At 40.8% G+C, this 17,797-nt stretch overlaps 1 protein-coding gene across 1 annotated transcript in view; it reads right to left on the reverse strand.

Annotated features, from left to right (window-relative positions):
• Positions 1 to 3,979: 3,979 nt before the first annotated feature.
• The window catches only part of LOC136876271 (zinc finger protein 28), a 218,109-nt gene continuing 204,291 nt past the window's right edge, over positions 3,980 to 17,797 (reverse strand). Inside the window, exon 10 of the mRNA XM_067150081.2 lies at positions 3,980 to 5,639. Coding sequence (XP_067006182.2) covers positions 3,984 to 5,639 — 1,656 coding nt within the window. The 3' untranslated portion in view covers positions 3,980 to 3,983. The remainder of the gene's footprint in view (positions 5,640 to 17,797) is intronic.

A 17,797-nucleotide genomic window follows, 5' to 3' on the forward strand; every position in this document is an offset into this window, starting at 1 on the left:
ATTAACCGAGGGGAATCACTGTGAGAAAGATTCTAACGATGTCACTATGGTGTAAACCAACCAAGTGGACTATTTTCGTAATGGAGAGGCTTTGTTGATGTATTGCGAAATGCACACAATAAAATGCTGTTATTACTTGTCAAGACATGCTTCGAACTGCAGTCTGTGCATGTTGTGTCCAAGGGTTTGAGTTACTGTGCACTTCTCTGAACTTGAGGTTGCATGGCATACTTCCACGCACACCTAATAGGTGACATTACTTTGCATTTCGGTTTCAGTCTCTTTATAATAATGTACTGATTTTACGTCCCACTAACTACTTTTATGGTTATTGGAGACACTAAGATACCGTAATTTTGTCCCTCAGGAGTTCTTTTATGTCCTTACCGTCTGAGCTACTCAGCCCAGCAGCGGTCTTTTTTAAATGACATTACTGTCTCAGTGGATATCCAAAATATATCTGGTTGAAAGCCTTGTGAAAATCTAATAAATTAATTATTAGAATAAGGTACTGAAGAGCATTATCATTGCCTCAACTTCCTCACTGGATAGTAATCTATGTTTGCTTTTAGTAACTATGATTACTTGTGACTACTGAAAGTGTCAGATAAACCACTTACTGAACAATTAGTAGAGAAATATCTGCTTCAGTGGATCACTCATGATTGTAAATGTTCAAATACTGGCCTGAGAGTACCGTAGTAGCAGACTTTTGATGGTTAGTGAGAAAAAGAAAGAGAAAGGCACTGTTTGGTATATTAAAAACTGTAGTGTTGAACTCTGCTAAGACAGCATTAGATACCTTCCAATGGGGATCCACTTTTGCTGCTAGATGGCAGTAAAATCAGAACATCAGAAATGGTACACAAGATATCTAAATTACAACATTTCACAAAGTCTGGGATGTGATAGTCAAGGCCTTCTTTTTCTTCTTACTATTACCATGATGAGACGTGTTATTAGACAAAATTATTTATGATTACTCATTAGTACGTGCATTGAAGTAGAAAACATGTATATTTCATGACATTTAGATAGTAGTTATTAAAACAACCTTTCTTTCTGCTGGAACTTCCATGTTCAGCTGAACTACTATTATGTTCTTCATCCATGTAGTCCATGGAGCAGTTTCAAACACCTTTAGATGCCACAAACCTCAGATGGGACCAAACCAGTAACTTGGGAACAGAAGACAAAAAACTAATCAGGGAAAATGTTACGTAATGTTTTATTCCAAGTTCTATCTAAATCACTAACTTCTTTCAACTTCAACAAACAACCTATTCTGAGTACAAGCAAGTTGGTCTGCAGTTTTATCAGACGTAAACCTAATGACAAGCCAAAACATCTATAAATTGGATTCCAAACCAAAGGAACATTTATTTTTATAATCTCGCATGCACTGACAAGGATTTAAACAATGGCTGTGTTGAGAGACTAGCAAAGAGATCACCAAGAATATGATGGGAAAATAAATCAGTCATAATACAAGACATTCAGAAGACTTTTCCTTTGGATAAAAAGGGTTTCTGCAGCCACATGAATAGGTAGCAGTGAAATGAAATAATATAAAATCCCCCCCCACCCTCTGCTTTTGAGAGTATTGGTTTGAAAGATGACATTTTCTTATGATTAATTATTATTAATGTACAGTACATACACCTTCAGGTGGATGAATCATAGATTTTTCTTTTGTACTTGTAGTACGTGAAGATGATCCCTTGAATACAAATTTCCCAAAACAATTCGGCCAGATATCCAGGCATTCTTGAGAAAACTGGCTTTGACAAATTCAAGTGCCTTATATCAACTAATATCAACAAAGTGATGAGCAAGCATGTGGCTTAGCAGGAAGCGCCCGAGTTTAGCAAACTAGGAATTGCTGATTCAAGTCTTGCTCCATGCATGGTTTTGTTTTTATGTTTCCGCCTGATGTTCCATTTTACATATATTCTAGGCAAGACTATTTGTAGTAATTCAGAAGTTGGGTGCAAAGATTAAAAATTTTGTGCAGGAAATAAATCATTTTTGTATTTCCATATCAAAGAAAAAAAGCTATTATTTTTAATTTATTGTAAGGTTTTTAGTTATGCGAGAGTCCAAGGATATGCTCGGCTTGCCTATTGTAGGTCTTTCCATCTGATGCCAATGGACGACCTGTGCATCTGGATGTAGAATGATGAATATAAGGTAGGGAGGGGGTGAAACCTGGTGTCAGTATATAGCCTACTCCTGCCGAATAACACCAAAAGATTTCATCAGGCGGACAAATCATGATCAACAGCGCCATATGCCCTCACTCCATAGGAACACCGCAAAGAGGTTTAGAATTGAATTCAGGCTTTTGGGCAAGCAATCTAGTGATTCAAAATTGTATACAACCACCTGTACTACCCTGCCAAAAAACATTCCGATGGTAAAAATTTCTTTCACCAACGGGACTCAAATCAGCCAATCACGGTGTCAGACCATTGAGACTTGACCCTGTAATGATCCCGACCACCGTGTAGGGCCAATTAAATGATAACTACATCTTATTATTTTTGACTGTGAGATGCAGTTCCATTAGAACCCGGTTGGTATTCCCCATAAAAGCACGGGAAACAATACATTCCCCATAAAAGCACGGGAAACAATACTTTTGCAATATCTAGCACATTACACAACACCAGTTTTTGCAGCTGCAGGGATATATCGAAATATCTATTGGTACACAAACTTTGTTTAATATTTTACCTTGATAAGGAAAGTTACAAAAATGTTTCATTTCCTACTTATGGTTTTTCATTTCTTGACCCATCTTTTGAATTATAACAAATATTCTTAACTGTAATATATGTAGAATGAATGAGATGGAAAGAACAGAAAACCATGATTGCAGCGGGACTAGAACAAGCAATCACTCGATTACTAGACTTGGACATTATCCATTGAGCCATGCGCTCATTTGTCACTTTGTTTATGTTTAACTGATACAAGGCACTACAAATTTGCTGCAGCCAATTTTATCAAGAATGCCCTTGACATTTGGCTGAATGGTTTTGGGATATTTGTTTTTGAGGGGTTCCTTCATGTACTGCATGTATGAAACAATTCTGTGAACCATCTATCTGGAGGTCCCCTTATTAGTGTCCTTGTGTGTTCTGGACTAATTTATACATGGTATTTACAATACCAGGAAAGTCATGTGTATTACATTGACTGGCAAAATTAATGGATCACTTGAATTTTCACAAGAAAAAGCATGCTATATTTTGAAACATTTATCTTATTATTTACATTGATTTTCGTGAAAAATGATCAAAGTAACTAAGGGTAGCAAGAACAGACAGATAACAGTACTTAGATAAGTTTTTCATGAAAATAATCAATGTAATTAATAAAATAAATGTTTCACAATTTAACATGATTTTTCCTTTCAAAATTCAAGTAATCTTATTAATTTTGCCTGTCAGTGTACTTGTGTATAAGTTAGGAGTTTCCTACATGAAATGTCTGACACAGCAAATATATCGATATTACCCACGCCAGAATAAGAATTGTCTAGCAGTAACATTCACCTTGTAACCCCACAAATGAACATATTTAGTGCGACTGTACAGTTTGGCATGAAATCCATATAACAGCCATGCTATGCATTTCAAAAATCTTTCTTTAGAATTTAGTAGTCATCTCGACTCAATTATAACCTTACACCATATCTTCTTTAAACATTATTAATGGTCTAAAATATTTTTACTTTCCGAAAAATGTTCTATACATCACCAAAGGTGACAAGCATACTGTTCTTCATTTAAACGTCTATACAGGATGAAGGAAAAAATATCACTATACACATGAATCGTAAAATTCATCTCTCAATAAAGAACTAGAAGAGAGCACTGTTCTCTGTTGAGGAAAATGGAACGTTCTGGTATGATTGTGAATGATATCTAAATGACATCGCTAAATAAGATGCAGAGGTAGCAATGATACCTTTTAATTTAATATGTTGTAAGCACACCATTTGGAGTTGGAACTACAACAGCAGCATGAGATGGATGTGGTTGAAGAGGAGCTGGTGCAGAATGGTGTTGCAAATGATGAGTAGTAGGAACCACAACCCCAGCAGCAGTCACCACTCCATGACCGGGATTCTGATGGTGATGGGGTGGTTGTTGAGGCTGTGGAGGTGGGGGAGGTGGTGGCTGCTGTTGAGGAGTGCCAGTCCCTCCATTTTCCGCTGCATGCTTTCGAAAGTGACGCAACATGTTCCCTTTTTCAACAAAAGTCTTACCACAATCTGGACAGGCATGAGGGCGGTCTCCAGAGTGACTGCGGCGATGAGACACTAGATGACCCTTACACATGAAGTCCTTTGGGCACAGATCGCAGCGGAATGGTCGATCCGCTGTAGCACCTTTGTTGTGCGACCGCTGATGGAACAGCAGGTTACCCTTAAGTGGAAACGACTTGCCACACTCGGAACAGCTGAACGGGCGCTCCCCCGTGTGGCACCTCATGTGGTTTATGAGGTGCTCCTTCCGGGTGAACGGTTTGGAGCACACATTGCAGCAGTGAGGAGTCTCGCCCGTGTGCTGTCGCAGATGGTTTGTAAGATGTTCCTTGCGGGTGAACGTCTTGTTGCAAAACTCGCAACGATGAGGAGATTCGCCTGTGTGGATACGCACATGATTAGTCAGATGCTCTTTCCGAGTAAAGGACTTGGAGCAGAAATGGCAGCGGTGCGGCGATTCGCCCGTGTGTTGACGGACATGATTCGTGAGATGTTCTTTACGAGTGAATGATTTTGTGCAGTACTGGCACTTGTGGGGAGATTCCCCAGTGTGTTGACGCACATGATTCACGAGGTGGTCCTTACGAGTGAAGGCCTTGGGGCAGTACTGGCATCGAAAAGGGGTCTCACCTGTGTGCTGGCGCACGTGGTTAATGAGGTGCTCCTTGCGGGTGAATGACTTGGAACAGAAGCCACAGCGGTGCGGAGATTCACCTGTGTGTTGCCGAACGTGATTTAGGAGGTGCTCCTTGCGGGTGAAGGTCTTGGAACAGAAGTCACAGCGGTGTGGAGTCTCTCCCGTATGCCACATGATATGGTTCGTAAAATGCTCCTTACGAGTAAACGACTTGCCACAGATTTCGCAACGGAACGGAGTATCGTTGGTGTGAGAACGCATGTGATTGGCTAAATGTTCTTTACGAGTGTATTTTTTTCCACACACCTGACATGCATGAGGAGTCTCACCAGTGTGCCACATAACATGATTCATAAAGTGTTCTTTTCGTGTAAAGGACTTTTTACAGATGTCACAACGATGTGGCGTCTCACCTGTGTGCTTTCTCACATGGTTTACCATATGCTCTTTCCGGGTAAACGTTTTTGCACAATACTGACACCGATATGGGGTCTCTCCAGTGTGGCAACGGGTATGATTGTCTAGATGTTCTTTACGAGCAAATGATTTTCCACATACACTGCACACGTAAGGTTTGTCTGTAGCATGCCGTTTCATATGTCGCTCCAAACTAGCTGCGTTAGCAAACACATGAAAGCACACAGCACAGGTGTACATACTGCCACCAAGATGACACTTCCCATGTCGACTGAGCTCAGCTGAACACGTGAATGCTTTACCACACACCTGCACATACAAAAACATTCTATTAAAATTTCCAAGTAGTTACAGACAATATAATATTTCTTTTGCTATCTGTTTTACATCACACCAACAGAGAAAAGTCTTATGGCGACAATGGAATAGGTCGCCATAAGACCTATCTGAGTCGGTGCGACATAAAGCCACTAGAAAAAAAAAAAAAAAAAAAAAGGAATGGAAAGAAAGTGACCATGGTCTTAATTAAGCCACAGCCCCAGCATTGATGTGGTGTGAAAACAGAAAACTACAAAAAACCATCTTCAGGATTGCCTATAGTGGGGTTCGAACTCAATACTTCCTGAATGCAAACTCACAGCTATGTGACCCAAACAGCATACCCAACTTGCCCAGTACAATATAATTTAAACGGCTTATGCCAGACAACATGCCTTTGCTGGCAGGACCTAGTGTTTACAGTACACTATGTCTTCTGGTATAGGCTACTTTCATAGATCTTTCTCTGTCTTATCCTTGGCTTTGATAATATGAAAGTGACTGAGGTATGAGCGATGCTAGTAATGCCAATTCCTTATGCAGCCAGTCCTTGCTATGAATGGTGTGAAACTGTTGCTCCTTGGGTCGGCTGATGCATTTCAGTGGGTTTGACAGACTGATATGTAATTGCAACTTTGGCTCGGTGAGGAAAACAACGGGAAACTACCTCACTCCTCATTTCCCTAGTACGCCTCTTCAGTGATGCCTAGGCCATCTATGACAGCTGATGGCAGAAATGTTGAGGATCCCACCAGCGGAAACATGCCAGACAAGTACTTTTTTTTTTGCTAGGGGTTTTACGTCGCACCGACACAGATAGGTCTTATGGCGACGATGGGATAGGAAACGCCTAGGAGTTGGAAGGAAGCGGCCGTGGCCTTAATTAAGGTACAGCCCCAGCATTTGCCTGGTGTGAAAATGGGAAACCACGGAAAACCATTTTCAGGGCTGCCGATAGTGGGATTCGAACCTACTATCTCCCGGATGCAAGCTCACAGCCGCGTGCCTCTACGCGCACGGCCAACTCGCCCGGTCAGACAAGTACTTGTGAAGTGATTATATTTAGTTACACTACATCATCCAAGAATATGGGATTAAGTCCACAGGAATAACAAAACCTACTGTTGTCTAGTGGTCTAGATTCCAGTTATGTAAATTAATAGGTAGGGACCTGAAAAAAAAAAAAAAAAAAAAAAAAAAAAAAAAAAAAAAAAAAAAAAAAAAATTCGCATTTGCGATAAATGTGAATTTTTGAATCTTGTACTGAATCCAAGCCTACGGTAAGTCTAATGTGGAATAAAATCATTTTTACGCATAAATAGAAGTGCAACAAAATGCGAATTGTGACCCAAAATGTGAAATTAGTATGAACATGCAATTTTCGTCCAAATTCTGCAAAAATTTGCTATTTTACTGGCAAAAACAACATATTTATGCAAAATCGCCAGAAATACTCAAAATATGATGCATAAATCTTTCGACCATTCTGATTGATGAAGAAAAGTAGCCGATCGATTGCTGCTTGCTGACTTCAATCGATATTTACAATGGGAATACCAAGGAGAATAATATCTGTATCAATTATTATGGAAATGTAAATCGAGTGTCACGGAAATAATGAGATAGATGCAGTGTTGTTTTGCTGTGGTTCAAAACTGAAACTAGCGAAGAGTAGAAAGTCGAATGAAAAAAACTGCGCATGAAAGGGCCGAGCAATATGCAAAGGATGGTTAATATGACACAGATTCAGTGACAGTGTTTTGCAAGTATTGTAATTGCAGAGTAGGGTGCGAAAAAAAAAAGATAGCATTGTGAAACATGTTAAATCTGAAAAACACGTGGGTAAGCGACGTGATTACGAAAGTTCAACCCCTGCTGCTAGTACGTCTCAAAGAAAGCAATCTTTTGTGCTTACACAGTTAGATAGTTGTAAACAACAAAAAATTTCCAGAGATAACTTCTTGAAACGCACAGTTGAAGCATTTGCCAAAGCAAATATACCTCTGGAAAAGCTGGAAACCAAAGAGCTAAGAGCCTGGATTACTGAGTTTTCAAATGAAGAGCTGCCATGTGCGAGAACTCTACGTGAAGTATATTTACCGGGTAAGTTTCGATTTCATTGATCGGGTATGGTTTAGGTATTATGACATCGAAACCAAGCACAAAATTGAAGGATACCAAATTTGAGTGCGATTTCCATATCAAACTATCTTACCCGTACCCAACTGATCCAGTAATTTTAAATTATTTTGTTATAATTTGAGGTCTTTCTTCCTATCTAGAAGTTGCATCTGACCACCAGAAAAGAACAGCAGAGGCTCTAGTGGGGAAGAACATCAACATACTCTGTGATGAAACTACAGATAGAATGGGCCATTGTGTTTTTATTATCATATTCCAAGTCCCAGCCAGATCGAAAAGAGAGCTGCACATTATTTCTGTGAACTATCTTGATGCAGGAAATGCTACAAACTGCTCTCATGCTGTTTTAGAAGCTCTGCGCCATTATAGTGTACCATATGATGCAGTTAAAGTGTTTGTTAGTGACAGTGCCCTGTACATGACCGGTGTTATAGAGGATCATTTAATGCATGTACAGTGCTGGGCACATAAGATCAGCTTGGTTGGCAATAATTGGGTTGCAGTGATGACAGATTTAAATCATGTGGTTGAATTTTTGAACACAAGAAAGCAAAAATATTTACAATTCTTAACATCAAAGTATGGTGCTTCAAAGGAAGCAAAGCTTTTTCCTGCACCTTTCATAACCCGATGGAATAGCTGGTTTCAGGCTGTCTTCTATTTGAGTCCTTACTTTACTGATGTTACATTTTTCAAGATGTCTGACATGATGAAAGACATCAACAACTGTGGTATTAAGTACCTGACTGATCTGAGTGACCGAGAAGTAAATAGGCTTCACTCCCACATGGTTTTTATCACAGATCATGCAGCTGGATTGTTTGACCTCCTTACTGAACTTGAAGGGTCTCTGTATCCTACCTCTCATCTCCTTTACCCCAAACTGAATAACCTTGACGCCAGTTTTACTTTCATTTGTGAGGGGAATTTTTCTGCGGCAACTAATGATGCTTTGATTAAGCTCACTCCTCTACAGCAGGCTGCATGTAGAGACACATTTGTCAAAGCTGCTCATTCTTCACATTGCAAGCTAGCCACATTGAAAGTTAAAGACCCCAACCATTAGCATTTTGTGTCAATTTCTCAAGCTTTGTATCCAAAAAATATAATTTTGAATAACAATGATAAATTAGATGAGCTTGAGATATTGTTTGGAGTAACAGATCTCTCACGAAACAATATCTGGTCTAGTTACTGTTCTCTGAAACATGCAAATCAAACGCAGATGAAAGAAAGTGAAAAATGTGATGTCATGCTTGTATTAACTGGAGTTCAGACAGAGTTCTGCATAACTGCTAAATACTGTCTTGAGTTGTTGTGGACCCCAACGAACAATGTAGATAGCGAGCGCGTGTTGTCTCATTACAACACCATGGTTACAGACAGACAGTGCAATTTGAAAAAAAGAAATGCCGAAGTACTGACAAATGCTTGTGTTTGAACAATGAATTTATATTGTGTGTGAACCAAGGACAATAATTGCACTTCATAAACTTAGAATCGTTAAAATTAATAATACCATGCGATTATTTTAACTTTGTAAATAGATGCTAATTTTGGAAAAAAATAGATGCTAATTTTGAAACAAATAGATGCTAATTTTTCAGGTCCCTATTAATAGGCTATATTCTATAATAATATATGTACTTTGATATAATATACTAAGATCAGAAGGTAAACTTTACACAGAAATAACAAACTTCTGATAAATCTCAAATTAATAACAATTTTAAACTATATTTCTTAAACAATTCTACCAAGACACAAACCAAATCTCAAAATTTGCAACTACTTGTAATCAACAATGAAATACATGAAATAATAAAGCAGGATAGACTAAGCAAAATTTCTTTCTGAGAAGACCCTCTTTTATATATTCGCCATACTAGTGTTCTTGAAGGAATGGAAGGTACAAGCTACCACTAGCCATAAACTCAGCACTACATGGGATAGAGTTGATAGCTCTATGCCCAGCCGCTTCAACCCCAAGAATTAACCTGGTATTTGTATTTGGTGTTGGCTGATGTGCTTCTTGAACAATTACCTGTCCAGAAATTCTGTCGCATGTTCATTCCAACCTACTTAAAACAAAATGAGAACATAAACTGGCATGTGGTTTGGTAAGTGATAATTCCACGGGTTTAACTAAGATAACTTTTGACATAATCCACTCCAAAAGGCTAGCCTCTCAATTCCATAATGCTAGTTGACTATATCGATTTATCATCACTAGCTCCAGCCGGTTTAAGGCATTCATGGTACTTTTCCACCTTTCTCTCTCCTTCCGCGATTCTAGGTTAATTCTTATTTCATATGTCTTGATCAAGTCTATCTTTTCTTGTCAACGTCTTCCCTGGTGTGACTTTGTTTTTACAGTGCACTATGTCTTCCGGTGTAGTCTAAACCAAATTGACAAGAAAGCGACGAACATGTGAGCGATGCTAATTAGGCCATTTCTTATGCAGCAAGTCCCTATCACGAACAATGTGAAAATGTTGCTTGGGTCGATAGGTGTGTGCTTTTCAGTGGGTTTGGCAGACTTATATTTACAGTCGAATCTCGATATCTCGAACCTCCATTACTCGAATTTTCAGTATCTCGAAGTAACTTCAGTTTTCTGGCCATTTGTCCTATTCTTCATGTGTATTTATCTCTCTATTACTAGAAATTGGGTTACATGGATTTCTCGATTTCTCAAAGCAAACGTTTCCTCCCTTGAAGCATAAAATACTCTGTAACTCAAATTTTGTACAACATTAACTGTGCAATGCAGCATTTGTGGTTTGTGAGCAACAGTTAACAAGTAAAGAAAGGGTTACAGTGATGCTGGGAGCTAATATGACAGGAACCGAAAAACACACTTCTAGTGATTGGAATATCTGTGAAGCCTCAATGTTTCTGGGGTGTGAATTCATTATCGGTCAGGTACGAAACCAACCCCAGGAGTTGTGGTTGACAATCTCCATTTAAGAATCTTGGCTGCGTGGTATTGAGGAGAAGATACGACGTGAAGACAATTGCCCTGCTCATCCCAAGGTGCTCGTTCTGGAGATAAGGCAGTGCGCATGGTTTTCTTGCACCAAGCTTAACAACCAAACTACAACCCATGGACCAAGTGGTGATTCAAAAACTTGAAGCATTTCCATAGGAAACAGGCTGTTCAGAAAAATTCTGAGAGGAATTGAATCCGAGGAGTCATTAAAGGGCATTAATCTACTACAGTCGATAACAATGCTGAGTAAATCTTGGGCTGATGTGAAGCAGGAAACAATTAAACTGCTCTGCAATGCAAAGCAAGATTTTTGAAAGGTGACTCAGGGCCTTCAGAACACGAAGTGGAGGAAGTTACTCCTATTCCTGAAGAATGGGTGGTGTATCAGCAGCTTGTTAACTGCAAAGCTGATTTTGAGGCTTACATAAATGTGGACTCTGACGTTATAGTGGTCGAGCCTCCTACAGATACCGTCAATGCTGCTGGCAAGAAGAAGAAGAAAAAGAAGAATATTCCCAACAAGGAGAGTTGGAACTGCCTTCTCCTGTACCATCAGTTCACCACGTGTTAAGTACAGTGACTATTCTTCGAACCTACACACAGATTAAGTCGAATATAAATGACCATGTTTTCACAGCAATAAATGTTGTTGAAAAGTATATGGAAGAAAAGAAGGTTAAGAGTAAAAAACCAGAAGAGACTAACGGATTTTTTCCAAAGGTGCTAACAGAGGTATGTTTTTTGTTTCACTACTCTATGTATTGTATTCCACCTTCTAAAAAATTACTATAATAAGGGTTATAATTACAGTAAACACTGTACTCAGTATAAGCCTGTAGATACATTTATGATTCAATCATGCGCTAACCATGCTAAAAAACAATATTCTCTACATCCCGAAATTTCGATAACTCGAAATAAAACAGTTCATGAGGTGATTCGAGTTATCGAGGTTCCACTGTAAGCCGAGCAAGTTGGCCGTGCGGTTAGGGGCATGCAGGTGTGAGCTTGCATTCGGAAAATAGTGGGTTCGAACACCACTGTCGACAGCCCTGAAGATGGTTTTCTGTAGTTTCCCCACTTTCACACTAGGCAAATGCTGGGGCTGTACCTTAATTAAGGCCACAGCTGCTTCTTTCCCACTTCTAGACCTTTCCTATCCCATCATTGCCAATAAGATTTGTCTGTATCAGTGCGACGTAAAGCCAAACTGAAAAAAAAAAAAACTACACAATACCAACTTCTGGCTTGGTGAGGAATGCAACGGGAAACTACCTCACTCATCATTTGCCTAGTGAACCTCTTCAGTGACGCCTAAGCCATCTATGACTGCTGATGGCAGTACTGTTGAGGTTCCAACCAGCCATCGAGTTGAGCATTCAACATACTCTTCCTGTCACTGCCCAGGTCTCTGCTTAATATGCACACTTCCTTAAACTTTCTTGGTAATTCCTTCCTGAAGACCTGCAGATTATCAGGTGTCACACAGTCAGCGTAACAAATCCTCTGGCTTTTCTTTTCTTTGCTAGTGGCTTTACATCGCACCGACACAGTCTTACGGCGATGATGGGATAGCAAAGGCCTAGGAGATGGAAGGAAGCGACTGGGGCCTTAATTAAGGTACAGCCCCAGCATTTGACTGGTGTGAAAATGGGAAACCACAGAAAACCATCTTCAGGGCTGCAGACAGGGGCATTCGAACCCACTATCTCCCGGATGCAAGCTCACAATCGCGCGCCCCTAACCGCACGGCAAACTTGCCCGGTCCTCTTGGCTGTTATTCTAGGCTTTATATATCAGGGTCGCTATCTCACCATCAGATAGTTCCTCTATTTTGTAATTGCACAGGCTGAGTAGACCTTGCACCAGCCCTCAGATCCAGGAAAAATCCCTGATCTGGCCAGGAATCCCATCTGGGGCCACTTCAGTAAGAGGCAAACAAACTACCCCTAGGATGCAAGGGAGGTTTTCCCTAATCTGTCATCTCTTGTTATCTTGCTATTCTCCACACTGAATTTCATACCATATTTCATAATTTCCTCATTCAGTGTGTCCAGGTCTTCTTGTACTTCCTTGCTGTCCATTCCCCACATCAGCAAATAATATTACCTTAATATCTTTCAGTGAATGCTTCCCCAGTCTCCTTCACAATTTCATCCATTACAATTTTAAATAATAATGGTTACAACATGCTTCCCTGTCTTAGCACAGGAACATTCGTAAAACCATTCTGTCCTCCAAAATTTGGTCTGGACACAGTTAAAACACTTGGTGTATACTGTATGCAGAATTTCCATCGTTTGTTTGCCAACTCCCCTTCTTAACACATTCGCTCCCAGCTCCGCCCGCGGGCACTGTCTCTCGCAGCCCAGCAATTTTTAGATGCCGCACTGAAACGGAATCGAAGGCGCCCTCTCCAACCCAGCATTCCTTCATCTAGTGACGTGTTTTGCTCTGGGGTGTACATTAAAGGAAACTGGTCACCAAGACTAAGCTGTTCTAGTATCAGCCTAATTTTATACAGCCTATCTGCAATGTCGTGCTGCCTGTGGTCATTGAAATGAAGGAAGGACATTATACTTTCAAAGCAGTTCCTAGGCATTGTTTTAGAAAAAATTGGAGTTTCAAAAGTGGAATTCTCCCCCTAGTACATTTTTATATCTGGCTTCCTAATAATACCAGTAATGAACAGTAGCCCTAAAAATTACTTCATTTCTGACACGGAAATGGGTTTCCATGTCAGCAATACTGAATACTTCGTGAATGGGCGTGGCACGATACTAATTACCCGATCTGTGTACAGATTTATCTGATCACAAACAATAGTATTTAAAGAATATATTATTCAGGTCCACCTTTTCAATACATATTGTACAATGTTTTAAATTACATATACATTCAGGCACTAGTTTCGACCTAACAGTAGGTCATCATCAGCTTACAGCAAATCAAACACAAATGTATCGAAGAAATCAAACAATGTAAAGACACAAAGATCTTTAAAATGTACATACCATGTAAGATATTAAGATAAGAATGTGAGAAATGTGCTGCACTACGTTAAAAAATAGCTCAATGATAGAGATTCATAAAAAATCCAGTGTGCTGTACAACATTATAAAGTTGTTTAAGGAAGAGACTCTTAAAATGCTGGTCAAGGATATCAATATAGTCTGGCTCTTTAAAGATGCTGTTTTCCATTCAAAGATCAACTGAGCCGAAGTCACGCTGTCTTCTCAAGATGTTCGTAAGTTCAGTACACATGGATGTGAAGCATGATGTTAGAAAGTCTCTTCTGTTTTTAGAATCTTGAAGGATGATGATTGTTGCGTGTGGAGGCTTAATACATAATAGTACATAAAGGTGGTTGGATTTCGCAGTTCAATGAGGACCGTACAGTTGACATTTAATAAATGATAGCTAAGATAGAAAGAGTTAAGTTAGGGGGAAAAATATACATAAACGAAATATACCACGTGGGAATTACAACGCGTTGTAACAAGCTGAGTGGAGCTGGAAATGAAGCATGAATGAGGAGTGGAGGAGGCGGGGCTGAGGGATACGGGAATACAGAATATTGCCTAAGTACTGTAAAAAGAACGAAAAATCAGACCTTGACTATTTGATTTTGTGTTTCTGAAAATGTGAATGAGCAGGTCAAATAGAATATTCGATTTTTGGAAATGTCATTAAAATTCTAAAAACTGGTATGGGAGCCGGCGCCACACACGGGTGCCACTGTTAACCCAACGTCATTGGCACAATGGCGCACATTTGTCGCCTGTCACCAGGGATGGACATTGGAACAATGGCGTAACGTGATATGGTCGGACGAATCACAATTTCAACTGCACCATGCCAATGGGAGGCACCGTGTATGGCGCAGACCACATGAAGCGATGGATCCCGCCTGCCTCGAAGGTGTGGTCCAGGGCGCTGGTGTGTCTGTTATGGTCTGGGGTGCATTTTCCTGGTATGGAATGGGCCCCCTAGTTGTTCTGGAAGAGACTTTGAATGATACGCGGTATGTTGAGCTGCTTGGAGACCATCTCCACCCATTTTTGGCCTTCCACCGCCCAGACGGTTCTGCGGTGTTTCATGATGATAACACGCCGCCACATCGCTCCCACGCCACCCGGGAATGGTTCCAGGAACATGCAGCGGAGGTCCAACGACTGCCATGGCCACCCAGGAGCCCCGATAAGAACCCCATCGAGCATATCTGGGATGTCCTGGAACGCAGGTTCTGTGCCATGGATCCTGCACCCTCGAACAGGCCAGCATTGGCGGCCGCTCTGCAAACGATTTGGTGTCAGCTGCGTCCAGAGGACTACCAGGGACTTGTCGACTCACTTCCACGGCGTCTCACTGCAGTTCGCAGGGCCAGAGGAGGCCCCACACGCTATTGGGTGAATATCCCATGACATTTCCTAACTCAGTGTACTTTAACTATAAGGACTAATAATTATGTCAATGTCACTCTATATGTCTTTGTAAACTTCCTATGGCTGATGATGGCAATCACTTTGTCAAAACTGGTACCGTGAAACAAATAAATGACTGTGGTGATTTAAGAATCTCTCACATAATTTAGTATTGAACAGGTGGATCCCTATATTCCATTTCATTACTTTGTGAATCTCAATTCAATACGGACCATATAATGAAATTCTTGATGAATAATTACTGTATATGCGGAAATTATGCTTTAGCTGTGAAATTTATTTAGGCATACCCGGTTCTGAAGGTACATAAATAAACAGTTCAAAAAAATTAGGGGAATATGTTTTGTAACGTCTGGTATGTGAACGTTAATTGGTAGATGGGGTTCCAATGGTCGTACAGCATACCTTGAGACCTTAGCTACTCAGGGTATGTCAAGTCGAAGTTATACACCATCTGTAGGCGTAGCCATGCATTAAACTGTCAGGTGACCCCTCAAAACAAAGTGAATAGTAGTGCGTCCGTGTGTCGTTGTGAGGTACACAGACTACTGCGGTCATTTGAGCACGTTGTACGTAAACCAGCACATCCCATGAGACATCTTAAAGAGGTTCAAGTCGCAAGGACCATCACTTTGATCCAGGAAGGATGGACTTTTTGTTGTGTTGCTGAGGATCTCAATGTCTCTCTATCGGTCATTCAACGCTTGTGGAATCGCTACAATGAGATAGGCCAGTTCACAAGGAGGGTTGGAGAAGGTCGTGGATGCATGACAACCCCACAGGATGATCAATATCTGACCATCTGTACGTTGTGGTGACGTTCAGCAACTGCCAGAGAACCGCAACAAGACCTCAGGAGAGTCACTGGAGTCATGGTGTCTGACCATACAGCAGGGAACATGTTAAGAGAAGTGTCCTTAGGACCCAGACGTTCTGTTCGAGTGCCCCGTTTAACGCAGCAACATCGCGGAGCTCGCCTTCTGTTTGCCCGTACCCACGTCAACTGGCAACTTCGCCAATGGAGACCTGTGTTGTTCACAGACGAGTCCAGATTTCCCCTGACACAACATGATGGACGTCAACGTGTATGGAGACACCGTGGTGAGCAGTACATGCCAAATGTTGTCCAGGAAGGCGACCGATTCGGACAAGGTTCTGTGATGATGAGGGGTGGCATCAGTATTGATGGCCGTACGGATCTTGTCGTCGTACGTGGTCATCTTACCGCTGCAGGGTAAATTGAGCAGATACTGGTACAGCATGTGTTGGTTGTTGCATATGGTGTTGGCCCTGAGTTCGCACTCTTGCACGACAATGCCAGGGTTCATGTAGCGCGCATCACCAGAACTGTCTTGCGAGAATTGGACATTCAAGAGATGGAATGGCCAGCAGTGAGCCCCGATCTTGATCCCATCGAGCATGTGTGAGATAGGCTTGACAGAAATGTTCGTGGGCGTTCTGTTCCACAATAGACTCTCCAAGACCTCGAACAGGCTCTCATTGAAGAATGGGACCGGTTGCCGCAATGTGACCTCCGTCGACTTATATGGAGCATGCCACGTAGGTGCCAAGCTGTGATAAATGCTCGTGGAGGACATAAACCATACTGAAGCTCTCCAACTGTGATAAAAATCCATCCTGGAGGACTGTTATCACTTTTTCACCCCCATTTGGACATTTTCGTTTGTGTTCTGAAAATGAACGTGAATCCAGCAATGTTCTTTTGAATACTTCAACGGTAAAGAATAAAGGTTTAGTTGATAATATACCTGGGTGTGAAGTATGGTATACGTTCAAAAACATGTTTCCCTGTTTCACAAATTCCTGGTAGAATGGGATTTAAATCTCCACTAATTGCCAGGATGAAAGTAGATTTTTCAGCAAGTATCTTAAATATTGATAGACCTGTAAAACACATCTGCCAAAGAGGAAAGTCATTGTCATAATTTCATTCTAATATTTTATTAAGAATTACAATAAATCAAGATAGTAAAATCAATATGTTTGTACATTATTCCAGTCATCATCAGCCATGTGGCGATGTTCTCTTACCCATTGAAGTCTTTTAGACATCATAGCTGGAGGGAGTCTTGGCTTTGTGGCAGGCCTAGTCCTGCTTCTGCCGGGCTGAGTGGCTCAGACGGTTGAGACGCTGGCCTTCTGACCCCAACTTGGCAGGTTCGATCCTGGCTCAGCCTGGCGGTATTTGAAGGTACTCAAATACGACAGCCTCGTGTCGGTAGATTTACTGGCACGTAAAAGAATTCCGGCACCTCGGCGTCTCCAAAAACCGTAAAAATAGTTAGTGGGACGTAAAGCAAATAACATTATTATTAGTCCTGTTTCTACAAGCCGTTGGCGTACTGTTAGTTCAGAAACACAAATGCCTGCATCTTGTACAATCTTGTTAACGACCTTTCTGCTCTTCTTTCCTTTTATAAATATATCTCCCTGATCAGTCTGTAATCCCACAGTGACAATTTGCTTTCTGTTCTTTATATCTTTCTTTTATGAAGAGGAGTTAAAACCTCTCCAAAATGTATTTTGTTCTGAATACTGTTTACTAAGCC

The sequence above is a fragment of the Anabrus simplex genome, chromosome 6 (genome assembly GCF_040414725.1).
Source record: "Anabrus simplex isolate iqAnaSimp1 chromosome 6, ASM4041472v1, whole genome shotgun sequence".
Lineage (NCBI taxonomy): Eukaryota > Metazoa > Arthropoda > Insecta > Orthoptera > Tettigoniidae > Anabrus > Anabrus simplex.